Source organism: Monodelphis domestica, chromosome 8 (assembly GCF_027887165.1).
Source record: "Monodelphis domestica isolate mMonDom1 chromosome 8, mMonDom1.pri, whole genome shotgun sequence".
In the NCBI taxonomy this organism is placed as follows: domain Eukaryota; kingdom Metazoa; phylum Chordata; class Mammalia; order Didelphimorphia; family Didelphidae; genus Monodelphis; species Monodelphis domestica.
In genome coordinates this window covers 130312571-130331612 of record NC_077234.1, presented here as the reverse complement: position 1 = coordinate 130331612, position 19042 = coordinate 130312571, and the positions used below count along the sequence as shown (strand labels likewise).

General features: G+C 35.1%; 1 protein-coding gene across 22 annotated transcripts in view; it reads right to left on the bottom strand.

Annotated features, from left to right (window-relative positions):
* Positions 1-19042, bottom strand: part of LMO7 (LIM domain 7) — a 241756-nt gene that overhangs the window by 132952 nt on the left and 89762 nt on the right. For all 22 annotated transcript variants that reach the window (XM_056807332.1, XM_056807336.1, XM_016424986.2 and 19 more), the window contains exon 4: positions 5573-5642. In XM_056807332.1, the coding sequence (XP_056663310.1) occupies positions 5573-5642 (70 nt within the window). The remainder of the gene's footprint in view (positions 1-5572; positions 5643-19042) is intronic.

Sequence of the window (19042 nt, the reverse complement as noted above, 5' to 3'; positions counted from 1 at the left end):
GCACTTTACATGCTTATATGAACATTGGTTTATTTTATCCTCATACAACCCTGATACAGGGTAAGTGACCTTCCCAGGGTCATTCAGTCACTGTCTGAAATTGGAAGTGTCAGATATTCCTGACTGTAAGAAGTTTGTAATGACAATTTCTTGCCAGAACGCAGGGGGCGGGTAGGGGGGAGGCACACTTTCCTATGCATGTGTCGGTATAGAAGATAGAGCACTGGATCTGAAGTCAGGAAAAATTGAGGTGAAATACGGTCTCAGATACTTATTATCTGTGTGTCCAAGGATAAGTCATTTATATGTCTGCCACAGTATCCAGAAGTCTACAATAGGCAGTGTTGTTGTAAGGATCAGATGAGATAGTCATTGTAAAGGGTTTAAAAGCACAGGACCTGGCAGATAGTAAGATCTATATCAATGGTAACTATTATTATGTCATCATTATTATTATATATCATATATCATTTTACATTATAGTAATTTGTCTCTTCTCATATTCTCCTAGTAGAATGTCTAATAAAGGAAGGAATTGTCTCAACTGAATTTCAGTCTTCTGAAGCTCCTAAGTGTTGGGCACTAATTCCCATGTAGTACATGCTAAAATATTTAGGATGAAACTCTCATGTAACTCCTCTGAAAGTGTCAAGAGATAATGAAAAAAAAGCCTTTCTTTTTTGAAAAAAACCTTTAAGAAGATAACTAAATATTATAACCAAAGGCAACTGTTAAGTATGGTTGTATGAGCCAAAAGGATATCAGAGCTCTAAATCATTTCAGTGAGGATATTCTCCAGTGAGTCATGAAGTAAGTTTTCTTCATCATGTATTATTTCATTACCTTTTTTTACATGACTACACATAAGGAGGTGGGTGGATGGGGGAAATCTGCTCTCCCTGATCCCTAAGTTGCATCTCCATCCAGCCATTTCTTTAAGCAACAGTTAAGGCTCCTTATCCCCCATATCAAAATATAGAATAAATCAGGTTAAAATAAATAACAGAGTATGACTTTAAAGGAGAAGAGATATTGCAAAAAGCAGCCATAAGGATAAAGGAGGAGAAGTAAAGAATGATATAGAAAATGATAACACCTCCAAATATTTGCCTTTGTGACAGCTTGTGGTAGGACATGTATGGGTTGATGGTATCCATATGAACCTGTTCTTTTGCAGTAATGGTTCCTAACCAAACTTTTCTTCCTCCAATCAAATATTCAGGGGAAACGTGTTAGAAGAAATAAATAACACACTGAATAAGTAAATTAAGACTCCAAAAAAGAGATTGACAGGCTGGAGTGTTGGAACAAACCAGTAAGATGAAATTTCATAGGCTTAAATGTAAAATCCCATACTTGGGTTCAAAAAATCAATGTCACATATACAAAGAAGGGAAAGAATTGCAAAAAAGCAATTAATCTGCAAAATATAAAGATGTATTAGTTGAATACAAATTTAATATGTCAAAAATGTAACAGGAGCCACAAATGATGTGGTAAGGGAAGCATGTTATCCTGAATTATGGAGGTGACAGTCTTGCTATTATATGCTACACCTTGATAAGACCACATTTGGAATCAACCTTGGATGAAAGAGGATAAACCCCAGAAGTCCTCACAGAGGAGATAGTATTTTAATTATACCCTAAAGGCTGTATTTCCAAAATGTGACCTGATACAGTGCCTTCATAGTTCCAGGCATGCATTCTTGACTCATCTTACTGTCTAGTTTTAAATGTTCTATACTTAGCTATGGGATACTGAGCAAGTCACTTAGAGCCAATTGCTTAGCCTTTACCACTCCTTTGCTTTGGAATCAATACACCATATTGATTTTAAGATAGAAGGTAAGAATTTTTTAATAAAATAAAATTTCCTGTATTACAAATTCCAGAGAACATTCTTTATTGATGGATAAGTAGTAAATTATTTAGTATTTAGGAAAACATTTTCTTTAAGTTTCTAGATAGAAAACAAGATTTAGATAGCATTTTCAGTATACAGCCCCAAATATGAAAACTTAATATCTCATTTTTATAATCTAAACATTTCTCAATGTTATGCTTCCATCTAATAATAGAATAGTAAGACTGTAACTTAAACCTCTAGTGGCCAAAAATAACAGGGTACTCAAACATGCAGTTTACCTAAAATCTGAAAGATGTTTTCCCTTACAATCTATATTCAGAAGAGATAGCAAAGCTTTTGGCCAGAGATTAATTTTATCAAAATGAATGCAATCCATGCATAAAATTACTGCCATAATTAAAATTTTAGGACATGAATTCAGTTATAAAAACTCATTAACAAAAAATAAAATTAAAAGTCACTCACATACTTAAGTGATTTTAAATAAAATTTAAATAAAAATTAGATTTTAAATAAAATTTAAATAAAAACCCTTCATGGCAAAGAAGATTCCCTAAACCAAACCTCAAATTCTTTTAACTTAGCTAATAAAGTTAATATTATTTGGCATAGCAACATAAAAAACAAAGTCAGTACACATATCTAACCGGCTTGGGTACTACCAATTTTTCTCACATAGAGAAAACCAGTATCTATGAAGCAGTTCAGTTATCTAGATGAAAAGAAATTATGCTTTGTTTAGAATGCAATATTTATTTCTAGGTTCTTTTTAGCAAAGAATATTAAAATTTACTGGCATCATGATATCCAAAACTGGAATAGAAGCCAACCATTAAAACTCCTTAAGGAGCCTTGAGGAATCCTAGGGTTGCAGTCTGTATTACTCCTACATTAAGGAAAATTCTCCCCAGTAACAGGCATCTTATGCCAAATGTAAGATGAGGTTTCCAGACCACCTGTGAGCTTCAGAAGCATTGGCACTTTCACCTATAAATAAGTCTACATTTAACATCTGTATGTACTTTGACAGAAAAGTATAAGATGCCTAAATTTTATTATAAGCTGCCTTGGATTTTCCAAAAGGGGACATAAAAAAGTTTATTTTTATATCCATTTTATTAGTTTGAAAATTAGTATTTTGGAAAGCTGATTTTTAAAAACTTCCCTCCCACCTAAACCCCTGACACCTGTTTTGGGGAGGGGGTTTTGAGGCTGGGGTGTTTGTTTCTAAACATTGTTTAGACAACGTATCATTTTTTAACCCTTACCTTCTGTCTCAGAATCAATACTCTGTATTGGTTCAAAGGCAGAAGAGTGGTAAGGGCTAGGCAATGGGGGTTAAGCAATTTGCCCAGGGTCACACAGCTAGAAAGTATCTGAGGCCAAATTTGACCCCTGAGCCTGGTTCTCAATCCACTGAGACACCTTGCTTCCCTCTGAATCTTTCTAAGGAACATTAAATCTAATTTCCTACAAAGGACATTCCCTGAAAATGGCTAAGAAAAAAAATAGTTCAAAGAGTACATTTCACACTTCTCTGGGGTAACTTATGATTTATTAACAAATATAAAATAGGTTTGTTTCATCAACAGATAAAAAAATGGAAATGAACCTGTTTGTACAAAAATATTTACAGCTGCACTTTTTATGGTGGCAAAAAATTGGAAAATAAGGGAATGTCTCTCGTTTGGGGAATGGCTGACCAAATTGTAGTATATGATGGTGATGGAATACTATTGTGCTGAAAGGAATGATGAACCAGTTGATTTCTTTAAAAACTGGAAAGACCTTCATGAACTGATGTGGAATGAAATAAGCAGAACCAGGAGAACATTATACACAGTAACTGAAACATTGTAGGATGATCAAATGCAATAGACTTTGCTACTAAAGGCAATGCAATGATCCAGGACAATCCTGAGGGTCTTATGGAAAAGAATGCTATCCACAGCTAGGGAAAGAACTGTTGGAGTACAACTGCAGAATAAAATCTATGATTTAGCATTTGTTTATATGGATATATGGTTTTCAAAGATTACTCTATTATGAAAGTGAATAATATGGAAATAGGCTTTTCAGTGATAATATGTGTATAGCCCAGTGGAATTGTTTGTCAACTCTGGGAGCAGGGATAGAAGAGGGGAGAGAGACAACATGAATCATATAATCATGGGGAAAAATAAAAATAAGTACTAAAAATATAAATAAGATTGCCACATTATTCTTAAAGGATTCATGCTAATTGAAACTGATCAGTCTTCCATGCTTAATTATAAATTTTCTTTCATTAACAAAGACCTTGTTAATATCCTCTGGCACACATGTACCTGAAGAGTTTATATCGAATCATTCATATATAGACCTTAAAATTTAAAACAAAAAAAAAGTTTTAAAGATCCCAGGGATTCTTAACATTTTTTTACATCATGGACCCCTTCAAAAGTCTGGTGAAGGCTACTGTGTAAAACAAAATATGCAGAATTACAAGGAAATTTTATTGAAATACAGTGATCTAAATTTTTTTAAAGTTCACTGATCCTAGACTCAGAAACACTAATTCTAGTCAGATTCCTTCATTTTTCAGACAAGGGATAAAGGTTCTGAAAGGAGAAATTATTAAAGATTATAGCTAAAACACATCAGAAGCTATCCAGAGAGCCTGTTAACATGAATGAAATGGCAGTACCAAAGGTATACTCTGCCACTTTCTGCATGTCTTCTATAGAACTAATACTTAGGGGTAGCTAAGTTGCACAATGGATACAGCACCAGACCTGGAGTCAGAAGGACTTGGGCAAAGCTAGTCTCAGATACCTCCTATCTGGGTGATCCTAGGAAAGTCACTTAATTCCAGTGTCACAGCCCTTACTACCCTTCTGTTTTAGACTTGATACTAACAAGGTAAAGGTTTTATTAAAATAAAAAAAAAAACATGAGTGCTTATTATCTATTAACCACAGGCAAGTCATTTAAATTCAATGAATCTCAGTTTCCTCATCTGTAAAATGGTAAGAAAATTACATGTTCTATGAGTTATAACGGGGTTATTACAAGAAAAGCACTTGAGCAACCTTAAAATACCACATAAATATGGGTTATTATCATTATTATTATATGTTATTATATGAGAGCTAAGCAGCACATTCTGCACAGCCAGTGGTGCCAGAGTGCTGGGGTCATTACCACCAACACTGAAAATGTCACTTCAGGTAAAATGTGTTAAGTAAGAATATGAACAGATAAAGGTAGCCGAGATAACGTCTTGGTAAAGTTTGGTGAGTCACGAAGTCTTGGATTCTTCATATATGAACAAACGACATCATTTTTCAATGCCCAAACCTACTCTCTGACACTCTAAGTAAAAATAAGTCGTTTGTATTCATCAATTGGAAAAAAGTTTCCCAGCCAGGGAGTTTCCCACTCTGATGAATTCTCAGATCCCACGCAAACAGTAACAACAAAGAACAGAATTAAAGGGAGGGATGACACTGAAAGATGAGAAACAAGAGAAAAGGAAGAACATCCAGAAAAGAGGGAGGGAAACCTACCAAATAGGTACTCAGAAAAAAGAAAAGATAAAAATTCCTAAAATATGTCCCCAAAGCCTTATTTTTTAATAGATTCAGGAAAAAAAAAAGATCCTGCTTATAACAGTCTTGCATTTCAGATAAAGAAAAATCTAAGTCTGGAGACAATTACTTACCAAACCTGCTATTGGTGTAGATAAACGATTGATCTTCCTAATAATTCCAGGTTTAAGCTTATTAATCAAACTGAAAGAGAATGAAAAAACAATATATTAAATTAAAAGTTAACATCTGTTCATAGTTCTATCAAAAATAAGGACAAAGTTTTGGAAAAGTTTACTCATAAGACATATATCCTCATTTAAATATTTAATACTCTGCTATTCAGGTCTAATTTTCTCACAATGAAAAGAAAAAACTATGTAAGAAAATTGTTTAGTTGCCCAAATGAAGAGAAATGATACTATGATTAATATTAATACACAGTTCTAAATTCCACTTAAAGAGAATGCTTGAGATTTGGAAAATTCTATCCAAGGCAAATTGTAGAGCTATGTCTTTCAGTTACAAATATATTAGGGAATGTTTAAAATTAGCTCCATTTAAAAGAACCAAGAGGTGACTTCAGGATCATTTCAACTTAGTTCAATCCAACTGGTACTTGTGCAAAGCACAAGAAAAGAAAATTAAATGATGATGTAAAAAATGATATAATTTATGTTTCTTAGTAGGTTTCATACATCCTAATAAAACTGTTTCTCAATGGGAACCTTAATAAATGAAATGCTATTCCCCAAAGTATGCTGAAAAAGTTTGAAAGATATGCTATAGAGGGCCATAGCTCTCCCACTATTAACTCATTCAAGTCTGTGCTTGAAAATTCTGCCACTATATTCTGAATGTAATTTTGAGCTTCAGATCCTAAAACTCCCCCACATGGGGCCGGAAGGCCTAACATAATTACACTAGAGTCTATTATTATACTAAGGTTCTTGTTACTTTAACACACAATGCAAATGTACTTTAACCCTATGAAGACGCAAAGAGTTTTTGGCACTGAGAGAAGTCTATAAATTTCTCAAAAAAAGGAACTATAATTTGTTTACTGGCCTAAAATCCTAGATTTTTGTTTTCATGGTAAAGGGGAAGACAAAACAGGGTCCTGGGCTGAAATTATTAGTAAATTATACCTTATCTCTTAGGGGAAATTGATTTTAAAATGCAGAAGAAAGAACTTGGACTCCTTGAGTCAGAGGAGCAGGGTTTGAATCCTGCCTCCAACAGTTATTAAACTTCTTGGGCCCCAGTTTCCTCATCTATCAAAGGAAGGGATTTTATTAAATGACCTCTACAGTCCCTTATAGAACTAGATCTATGATAATGCTTGTGCTAGAATACACGTATTCTTTTTTTTTTTTAACACTTACCTTCTGTCTTAGAATCAATACTGGGTAATGGTTATAAGGCAGAAGAGTAGGAAGGACTAGACAATGGGGATGAAGTGACTTTCCCAAGGTCACACAGCTGGGAAGTGTCTGAAGCCAAATTTTAACCCAGGACCTCCCATCTCTGGGTCTGACTCTCAATCCATAGAGCCACCCAGCTGCCCCCTAGAATAAAGGTATTCTACAATGTAACACCTATGTGAATTTTAAAAGTCTCCATCTTGGTCTAGCACCCAAAAATCGTGCACACCCACACTACACGGGCATGTGCTAGTCAATGACAAATCAGAAATAACTAACTGCCCACCTGGGCTGTCCAAAGCCAAGCTAGAGCCAACCATTGGCACTTGTGAGACACAGGAAGTGAGGTAGAGAACAGCCTCTGGAATTTGCTCACTTCCTGTGGAGAGAGCTAGACGCGAGTTGGTGTTAGGAGCTTGGACAGAGAGGACGCCCGCAGACAGCTTTCCTTCAGATCGGTCACGTGAGTTAAGGACTGATTCTTTCCACCTGGGCCCTTTGGGCCTAAAACTCCCTCTGCCTTGGTCAGAGGTTGAGTAGCCCCTTTCCCTTTTCTCTTCTCTCCTTCTCTCCCTCTCCTTTCCCTACTCCCAGTGTGATTAAACCTCCATAAACTCCATTCTGACTTGAGTGTTTCATTTTAGGAATTTCATAAGTAAATTCCTTGGCGGCCATTGTTCAATATTACATAAATCCTGTAGCCACACTTTAACCATTACAATATTATAACCTCTCCCAAAAACCTAAAATTTCTACCATTACACCTATCAAAAAAACGGTGTCCTGAAATTTAAAAAAAAAAAATCCCATGGAAGATTTCCCAAGAACTACCCCCTCAGCTCCAAAGAAGAAAAAAAATGGAAGAAAAGAAATCAAATATAGTATTTTTTAAATCACTGGTATGCAAAGCATGAGAAAAAAAGCATCAGGGAAAAGAGGACTGGAGCCTTGAGTGAGAATGAGTTTAAATTTTTTTTCAACCAGATGTGCCTTTAATGTCTAGCCTGGCCTTGGAGTCAGGATGACCTGAGTTCAAGTCTCACCTATTATATATACTGGCTGTGTGACACAAATCAAATTACTTAACCAATCAGTGTCCCAGGTAAGAAATCTGGATCTGCACTGGAGAGAGACAAAGAGAAAAAGAGAGACAGAGCAAGAGATAGACACAGAGAGAGGACAGTAACTTCTATATGTGGAAAAATTACTAAGACCTTCTTAAATTAAAATATTTTCACACCCAAACATATTTAAAGAACTCAGTAATTCAAAAGATAGCACATCTACCCTCATTAACTTAAGCACATTGTATGCCTGTTATGACACAATGAGCTTGATCCTTTGGCTTGTATGCTTAAAGACTGTCTCTGTAAATCTAAGTAAAGAAGGTTTGGGCTCTAAAAGGCATCTTGTCCCCTTCTGAAGTCACAGGGAAAGTTGATCATTTACCAAAATACAGCACCAACTGGCAAAATGCGTTACTGTAACCCAGATACCCATTTAATTCTAGAAAACAAAACATCTGCTGTAGAATATAGAGGGGGAAAAAAATCAAGGAAGCACTGCTTTAATAGAAATAGTGTCAAGCACTACATAGAACAGAAAAATCAGTTCAGAGTCCCTGAAGATAAAAGCAAGACTCAAAGAGGTGTCTTGTGAGTGGCTCATTTAGGTTAACTTATACCCTAGAAAATCAATGTTTCAGTGACACACTAATTAGGGTCAAAAGTCAAAAGCCAGGATAACACTGGAATTCAAGAAAACTCACTTCCATTTTTAACCTTGCTAGAGGAAGAGAGAGTTATATAAATTCCAGTTCCACCCACTTGAGTCATGGTTGACCTTGAACAAATTATTCAGTTTACCCATGTGCTTCAGTTATCTCATTTGTATTGAAGGCTTAGTAATGCTAAGAGAATTTTTCAGAGCGTCACTTCTAGAAATAGATATTAGTATAGCTAACACTCAATTACCAGCCTAAGAAAAGGCACATATGAGGGCTTGAAGTAAAGAAAGTAGCATAAACAAGGTCTTAGATAATAAAGAAGTTAAGGATTTTGTTTTGATTTTCTTTTAGCCTTCTTAGACACTACTTGACTAGACTAGTCCTAAGGCAGCAGCAACCTAAAAGGGAATAGTGTTTTACTTTCTTTCCCTTGTGAACCCTCTAATATAAGAGCTCACAGGAGCAAAAAATCAGTAAAAAGAAGATGGAAGCAAGAGTCAAAATATTTCAGAAAATATTCCTAAAATAGGCTAAAGTTAAAGGAAATAGAGAAAAACTACTTTATTTCATTATATAGTCAGTATTTTAGTTGTCAGTTCTGGCCACTGAACTTTGGAAAAACTGCCAAAACAACTATGGCAAACAGAGCATAACTAGTCAAGTTATGAGTGATATACATGTAATATGGGAAGAATCCTTGGACTATTCTGCTAGGAATTGCTTTGGGTAAACAGAAGAACTGTTTCAAAATGTAAGGGTCTCAGTGAGTTTGTTGGTGGTAGTTATGTTTGTAGATCAAAATCACAGGATCTTATTTTTGACTTTAGAACTAGATAAAAATCTAAGAACTCCCTAGTTCCAACACTTCATTCAGCATAGGAGGGAATTGAGGACTAGGAAGTTTAAGTGATATGCCTAGGGTCCCACAGTTAAAAAATATAACAGAACCATTAAATTAGAGTTTAAAGGGACCTCAGAAGCTATTGCCAATATAGTCCAATCGCCTCCTTTTACAGATGAGAAAACTGAGATGGAGAAAGATTAAGTGATAAATTTACTCCACTCTGCATCTGCTGCTCTACCTGGTTTCAACTCCATGGAACAAGATCCCTCTCCTTCACTGATACCACTACCCTTAGCTTCCTCTGTCTCTCTGATGGAAGGGTTAAAGGGTGGAGTATCAATCAACTCCCAATGCTTACCTTTATAGAGGGCAGAAACTGGACTTTCAACTCATTTCACTGTGTATCTTCTGCTTTGCCTGGTTTCAACTCCAAGATTTCCCAGCCTTAGGTACCCACTGTTTTCCCTAATTCCTTTTGAGTGTTGTTTCCCTCTTTAGACTAAAAGTTCCATGGGGGCAGAGACTTTTTTTTTAAGTAATTTATTTGTTTGTTAATTTATATTAAAATTCCCAGGTATCTCTCTCTTCCCACCTCCTCCCTGCATTTAATAAGGCATCATTTGAACCAAAAAATGCAGATATAAACTGTCTTTCATGTTTCTAATCATCAATTCTTTCTCAAGAGGTGGACATTCATAAGTTGTTCAAATATTAATTCTGTAGCTATATAGAATGTTTCTTGGTTATACTCATTTTGTTTTTCATAATTTCAGTAGCTCTTTCCATGTTTGTTTTTTTTTCACATTAGCCTGCTCATTACTTCTTATGGTGAAGCAGTATTCCATCACAACCATTTGCCACAACTTGTTCAGCCATTCCCCAATTGATATGCATCCCCCTCAATTTCATGATCTTTGCCACCACAAAGAAAGATTTTATAAATATTTTCGAATATTTTCCTTTTTACCTGATCACCTCAGGATTTTTCTTTTTATTAATTGTGTTCCCAACACTTAGCACAGTGCCTGGCACACAGGAGGTACTTAATATGTTTATTGGAATGGAAAAATGTCAGAGATAAAATGTGAACCAAAATCCTCAGACTACAGATACAATGTTTTTTCAACTATATAATACTGTTAAATTCTATCTAAGTCCAGGACTCTTTCCAATGGGCTCTTAAGGAGGCAAGAAAAGTAAGATTTCTAAATATAAGATTACTAAATCATATGATAGATAGACAGACAGACAGACAGACAGACAGACAGATAGATAGATAGATAGATAGATAGATAGATAGATAGATAGATAGATAGATAGATAGATAGATAGATAGAGATATATAGATAGCCTATGCTATCATTATTCTAATACTTTATGATTTGGGATGCAATATATAATATATATTTATGTGTGCATGTAGATCCTGATTAATGTGAATAGTGAATCCTGTAAAGTGGTTGCATGCATTTAAATTCATACTATTCAAAGTTATAGGCATATAAAATAGTAATTGGTTACAGCCCAAAGGAACTATCCCATGAAAAATTCAAATCATATGACTACTTCAGGAGGAATCATTATTTGTGCTAACTGAAACTTATCTGTACATAAAATATTTTCCATTTTTAAATTAATTTAAATTCCTACAAAGGCAATAATAAAAAGAGAATTGAGACTTGGAACCAGAAATATTTTTCAGTTTAAGAAGCAGCACTGCCACTAGCAGCTGTTGGACCTTCTCTAAATTATATGGCTTCTCTAAAACACAGTTTGCTCACCTCTAAAGAGGGAAAATAATACTTGGACTCCAAGCCTCATAGGGGTTCCTATTAGGATATAGAGAGGTCAGCTGTGTCAAGTGATTGGTAAATCATAAAACATTTTTTGGTTGTAATTATTATCCCATTAAGAAAAAGATGAATTGAAAATCGAAGGAATGCCTATCAATTAGGGAATAGTTAAACAAGTTGTGGCATATGATTGAGATGGAATACTACTGCACTGTAAGAAATGATAGGTTATTTTTTTTTAATCATGCAGATACCTACATGAAGTTGTGAAGAGTGAAATGAACATAACCAAGAGAACATTATATACAGCAATAGAAATAATTTGAAGAATGACTTCTATATGTCCATCTCCAGAAAAAGAAATTTCCATTTATCAAAATAGAAATAAGCAAAAAATAATTTTATATATACATTGTATTATATATCTTTTCATCAAGTGATACTTTCTTTAATGTGGGGGAGATAACTGGGTATTTTAATGGAATAAATAAATTTAAAATAAAAAGATGACATCACAGAAGAAGCCACCATGACATAATAAATAAAACAGGTTCTAGAATCAGAAGATCTGGTACTACTTGAGTGATGTTTACCAAGTCATTTGGCCAACCCTCAGTTTGCTCAGCTTTTAAATGGCAGGCAGGTGGCACAGTAGATAAAGTGCCAGATTGGAGTCAGGAACACTCATCTCCAAATCTGGCCTCAGACACTAACTGTGTAACTCTGGACAAGTCACTTAACCCTGTTTGTCTCCTTTAGCTAGGGAAGGAAATGGAAAACCACTCCAATATTTTTGCCTAGAAAACCCCAAATGGAAAATAAAATTGGTCAATGGCACCATTTCATCTCAATGGTTCCATTGCATACTCTCACAAACACAGTATTAATAAGGACACCAAGCATAGATTTGGATCCATAAAGAAATGTAAGGATCATCTAGTATGACGTTCTCATTTTAGAAAACACAATTCAAGTGCCACCTCCTTCATTATTATCATCACACCCCACCCTTAACATTATGTAACAGTTGCTATGTACCAGCCACTATGCTAAGCTCTTTACAAATTATCTCATGTGAATCTCTCGTCAGCCCTAGAAGATTGATGCTATTATTATCACTATTATACTAAGGGAAAGTTAAGTGACCTGGCCAGGCTCACACAGCTTGTCTGTGTAAATGCCTGAAGATGGATTTGAACTCAGGTTTTCTTGACTCCAGACCCAACACCACCATCCATTATTCACTGCATCATCTACATGTAACCTTTCCTTATTTCATAATTACTAGTGCTCTTCATTTCCCCCACACATAAACAAAAATTTATTATGTACATACTCATCTGTGCAAAATGCTTTCCTCTAGTAAAATGTAAGCTTCTTGAGGGTAGAGACTATTTTGGCTTTGTCTTTATAATTTCCAATGCCTGGCATACATAAAGTAGTCACTTAAATGCTTGCCCAAAATGAAGTAACTTAACGTAAGGTCACACAGGTAGCAAATGGCAAAGCTGAGCCTAAAGCCTATGTAGTCTTACCTCAGAACTAGTATTCTTTATACTATTAATCCCATTAACCCATCCTACCCCCACCTCCTCAAAGCTTCTCCCAATCTGTAGTTAAGTGAATATAATACCCAAAAGAACGTATCCTGTCACCATCATAATCAGCAAAGGATAAAAAAGTGTAGACTTTTGGAATGGCTTTCCTTGGAAGACTGTGGTAAGAATGCTTCCTTCTCTAATGCATGCATCACACAGTAGCCAAAAAAAAAAAGTCTTCCTAATAGATCCAATTCCAGCACTCTCTCTCACTCAAAAACTATAAGTGGATCTCTTCTGATATGAAAAAATACAGATTTCTTGGTCTCAAATTCAAGTCCTCTTCTACTTTACTCTTCCAACCTTATTTTACACTTTTCCCCATTATGAACATTATAATGCACTTCTAAACATCCCCAGAGGGCCCTCTGCTACATCCACATATGGTTTAAAAGGATTCATGTATATAGAAAGAGATTTCCTCCATTTCCTCCAGTTGAAATCCTTCCTTTCCTTCAAAGCCCAGTTCAGGTGCCACTTCCTCATGAAGTCTTCCATGATCCACCAAACTAAGGGTTATTCTTCTTTCTTCTAAATTTTAATGACTGCATTTAATTCTCATTTGCATTGGGTTTATTTGTATACATGCCTTGTTCTCCTCACCCTAATATGTTCTTAGAAAGAGCAAGGCCTATGTTTGTTGAATGAATGAATGAATGACTTGTCACTTGTGCTCAACTCTGAAGTATGGGTTGAAGTTAGGCATAATGGGCAAGGTCTGAAAGAGAGATAGTCTTACAGATAGTTGGAAAGTATATATTAGCACTTTATTAGCAAACCAACAAAAGAGACAAAGTACAGGGTGTGTTCAGTAGATACCACTACTAAGACAATGATAAAGGTTGTCTAGTGATGGTGTCACTGCATGCAAAGTGGCTATATTTGTTAAGGAAGGCTAATCAGAGATGCAAATTTAAGAAGGGCAGAGAGAGCTAGCCTCTAAGTCTGGAAGACCAAAGTTTGGGAAGAAGGACCTACATATGGTGTTGACTAGCTATATAGTCCAGAACAAGTTATATAAGGGCTTAATGTCCCAGCCAACTCTTTTACACTACAGAGAGGTACTGAATTACACTGATAAAGTTTCTTGCCCAGAGCTCCCTAAAGCAGTGGAATCAAAAGTCAAATTTTTTTTAAAAGTTAATGAATAGACATCTCCTATAGAAGTTAGGATGAAACATATTCAAATTTAATTTTGCATACTTTATAAGCTCTAACCTACAGATTTTTCCCTAATAAGACAATAACTATGACATTTGCCATCACATTTTAAATTTGATTGTACAAGTCTACAATTATAGAGACTTCTTTCCTCTGGATCATTATAATTTTCCTGTTTGTTAAAAATGAATGAGACAAATCAAACTATCAAAGGGAAACCTTATAGAACTCAATAAAATGATGAAATTCATTTGGAGGAACAAAAAGATTGATAATATCAAGGGAAATAATGGGGGGGGGAAGGTAGAAAGAAATGAAAGGGAATAGCACTTCCAGACCTTAAACTATATTTAAAAAGCAGCAGGCATGAAAAATTCTTGATATTGGTTAAAATAGAGCAGTCAATCAATGGAATGGTCTAGACAAGGGAAAATCAGAAGCAATGGAATTCAATGGCAGTGATCAATAAACCTAAAATATATAAATTATTTAGGAGAGAACTTATTTGATTTTTTTTAAACTCCTGGAAAACTAGAAAGCAATCTGGCAGAAATTAGGCTTAGACCAACATCTTACTCTATTCAACATATAGCCTTAAAATTAAAGATCATACCATAAAAGTATCACAGAATATCAATCATACAAGAAAAATAAATCAAATTTTTTTCATAGCCACAGTTAGGAGATGTATTCTTAATCACACAAGAGTAGAAGCAATTGCAAAACTTATAATAGTTCATTCTGATTACACAAAATTAAAAAGCATCCACACAAACAAAACTAATAAGTCTAGGTTAATAAGGGAAGCAGTTAAGTAAGAAAATAATCTTTTTAACAAATATCTCAGATAAGGTTTTGGTAGCCAACATATATAGAATGTATATGTGTGTGTGTAAAAGTCATTCCTCAACAGATGTGTAACAAACATTTGAAAAGATGTTTCAATTATTAAGAGAAATTAAAATTAAAATAATCCTAATGTTTCACCTCACACACAGCAAATTGGAAAAGGACCACTAGCATGAGAATAGTCAAAGTTAGAGGGGATGTAGAAATACTGGCATTCTAGTACATAGTTGGTTGAGCTGTGAATCAAATACAATCACTCTAAAAATTAATTTGGAATTATGTAAATAAAGTGACTAAAATTCCATATCTTTTGATTCAGTGATTCTACTACTACCAGATTTATAATCCCAAGGTGGTCACTGTTAAGGGAAAAAAATTAGCTATCTACACCAAAATGTCTGTGGCAGTACTTATTTGCACTGCTTTGCAAAGAACTGGAAACAAAGTCAATGCTCATTGATTGTGGAACAACTAAACAAACTTCAGTACACAAATGTAAAGCAATATTTCAACATTGTAAGAAATAATAAATATGAAGTATGTGGAGAACCATGGAAAGGTTCTGATGAAAATAAATTTCACCCTAACTCCAATCCATCCTCCATACAGATGCTAACATGTTTTTCCTATTTCACCCTCTCTACTCAATATGTTCTAGAGGCTGCCTATGACCTCTGGAGTAAAATTAAAATATCACTTGAAATTTAGAGCTCTTCACAAGCTAGCTCCATCCTAACTTTCCAGACTTACTATATATATTATTCCACTCCCAGAATCCCGTGTTTGTGCCAAGTTGAATTTTTTGTTATTCCATTACAATTTTCTATCTCCCATTTCCATTCCTTTGCACAAAAGCTCAATGCACTCACTCCTTACCTCTCTTTTTCATCCCAGGTTCTTTGAACTCATGAATCAGCTGAAATGTTACCTTATGCAAAAGGGTCTCTTTGTTGGCCCTAGCTGCCACTATCCTCTCCTCAAAAAAGAAGTTGTCTTGCATAACCCCAACTTGTATAATCTCTCCCACATACGTTTTAGATACTGTTACAGTATCTTTTGGAGAAAAAGAAGAGAAACTTGGAGACTTGCAGCTAACTGGAAGGGAATAGAGAGTCAGTAAGAGATACTTTAAAATACAGGCATAGTAGCTTTTCTTAGAATAAGTTAACTGCCTACAGAGAAGATAGTGTAAGGGGAACACATTCTTTGGAGAAGACGTATTAAAGAAAATTCCTGAGGAAGAAACTGAGTTTAGCTGTCTTTCATTCTAGTTAAGAATTAAATTGTTATATCTTATTCTATGGAGAAAATCAGTTAATTGATTGTTTTACTTTTTCTTTTTTTATTTTATTTTTCCCTAATTACATGCAAAAACAATTTCCAACATTCTTCAAAGAATATAGTCTTGAATTCTCTCCTCTCTCCTACCGTCAGCCCTTTCCCTCCCATTGAAATAGTAAGAAATCTCACATAGATTTTACATGTGCAATCATGTAGAACACTTTTCTTTCTTAATCCTTTCATGGAAGGTAACTCAAAAGAACAAAATAAAATTAAGAAAATGAAAAAAGTTTGCTTTGGTCTGCATTCAGACTCCAATTATTTCTCTGGAAGTAGATGTCATTTTTTAACATGAATCCTTTGGGATTGTTTTGGATCACTGTATTGCTGAGAATAGCTAAATTATTCACAGTTGTTCATAGGTCAGTATTCCTGTCACTGTGTACAGTGTTTTTCTGGTTCTGCTTATTTCACTCTGTTTCACTTCATGTAAGTCTTCCCAGTTTTTTTTAGCTCCTCCTCCTTGTCATTTCTTACAGTACAATAGCATTCCATTACAATTATATACTATGGCATACTCAGCCATTTCTCAATTGATGAGTATCCCCTCACTTTACAAGTCTTTGCTTCCACAAAAAGAGCTGCTCTATATATTTTTGTACAAATTGGTCCTTCCCTTTTTTTGTTTTTTATCTCTTTGGAATACAAACTTAATAATGGTATTTCTGGGTCAAAAGATATGTACTGTTTTATGGCCCTTTGGACATAGGTCCAAATTGCTCTCCAGAATGCTCTCTCAGTTCACAGCTCCCCTACAGTGCATTAGTATTTCAATTTTCCCACATCCTCTCTCAGTTTTGTCATTTTCCTTTTCTGTTATAATAGCCAATCTGATAGATATGGGGTACTGTTTAATTTGCATTTCTCTAATTAATAGTGATTTAGAACATTGTTTTTGCATGACTATACAGAGACTTACTTTGAGAACTGCCTGTTCATATCCTTTGACCATTTATCAATTTAGGAATGACTTGTATACCTACATATTCAACTTATGTCTTGATAATTTTGAGAAATGAGGACTTTATTAGAGAAACTTATAAAATTATTATATTTTATGTATAATAAACTTATAAACAGAAGTTTATAAATATAAATATTAAAAAAATAAACTTATAAAAATTGCATTATTATGATTACTGTATATTATTTTCCATCTTATTTTTCCTTGTTAATTTCTGACAGCTACCTGCTCCAATTTGCCTTCTTTTCTATCAGCTCTACCCCCTTTCATATATCCCCTTCCTCCTCCTACTTTCCTATAGAATAAGATAATTCCTACACCCAATTGATTGTGTATATTATTTCCTCATTGAGCCAGTTCCAATGAGAGTAAGGTTCACATGGTCCCCTCCCACCTTCCCCAGGATCACCTCCAATGTAAAAGCTCTTTCAAGCCTTTTTTATGTGCAATAATTTATCTCATTCTATTTTTCCCTTCCCCTCCTCCCAATGTGTTACTTTCTCATACTTTAATTTTATATTTTTATATCATCTCATCATATTTAGCTCACCCTCTTGCTCTCTGTCTATGTATACTCTTTCTAACTGCACTAATAATGATAAAGTTACAAGAATCATCTCTCCACATAGGTATGCAAACAGTTCAACATTATTGAATGTCTTTTGATTTCTCTTTCCTCTTTACCTTTTTATGCTTCTCTTCAGAGTTAAATTTTCCATTCATCTCTAGTCTTTTCATCAGGATTGTTTGAAAAACCTCTATTTCGTTGAATAACCCAGAAGGATTTTGCTCAGTTTTGTAAGTAAGTGATGCTTGGTTGAAGTCCTAGATACTTTGCCCTCTGGAATATCATATTCCAGACCCTCTAATCCTTTAAGGTAGATGCTACTAAATTTTGTGTTATCCTGATGGTGGCTAATTTTTAAGGCATGATTTTCTTGAGTGAGCTTTTATAGCTCCTTTTTCACTTAGCCAATTCTACTTTTTTAAAAGGGTTCTTTTTCTTGGGGAATTTTTGTACCTCTTTTTCAATGTATCCAATTCTGCCTTAAAGGCAGAATTTCTTCTTTACTTTCTGGAGCTTCCTTGACTCTGTTTCATGATTTTCCTGTATCACTCACATTTCTTTTCCCAATTTTTCTTCTACCTCTCTTATTTTATGTCTAAAATCCTTTTTGAGCTCCTCCATTTTTTTTAAACCCTTACCTTCCATCTTGGAGTCAATACCGTGTATTGGCTCCAAGGCAGAAGAGTGGTAAGGGCTAGGTAATGGGGGTCAAGTGACTTGCCCAGGGTCACACAGCTAGGAAGTGGCTGTGAGCTCCTCCATTTTTGAGGGGCTTAAGAGTGATTTTCCCAATTTTTCTGAAGGCTTTGGATGCAACAGCACTGTCTTTGTTGTCTTCTGAGTTTGTGTTTTCATCTTCCCTGTCACCAACATAACTTTCTATGCTGAGTTTCTTTTGTTGTCATTTGTCATTTCTACCCTTTTATTTTTTCTTAATTTAAAAAACTACTAAAGTTGAGCTCTGTAACTGTAAGGAAGGGAACACTGTTCTAAGCTCAAGTTCTTTGTGTAGTTGCCCTCAGAGCTAGCTTTAGGGATCTATCTGCTTGCAGTTCTTCCAAGGAGGATTGATATGAGAGGTGCATTTAATACTCTCCCAGCTTGTGCTTTGGTCTACGAGTAACACAAGCACTATTACTCCCTTGGAACTGTGGCCAAGGTCCTCTGCTCCCCTGCCACCACAGGTTGCATTGTGCTGGTGCTCCTCCTCACCCTGAGATCACACACCAGGGCTACTACCTGGATCTGCATATGTGCAATGCATCAAAGAGTCTTCAACCATACTCAGCAAAGGAACTCCTCTGATTTCATTCTGAGTAGCTGGCCAACCCCTCTC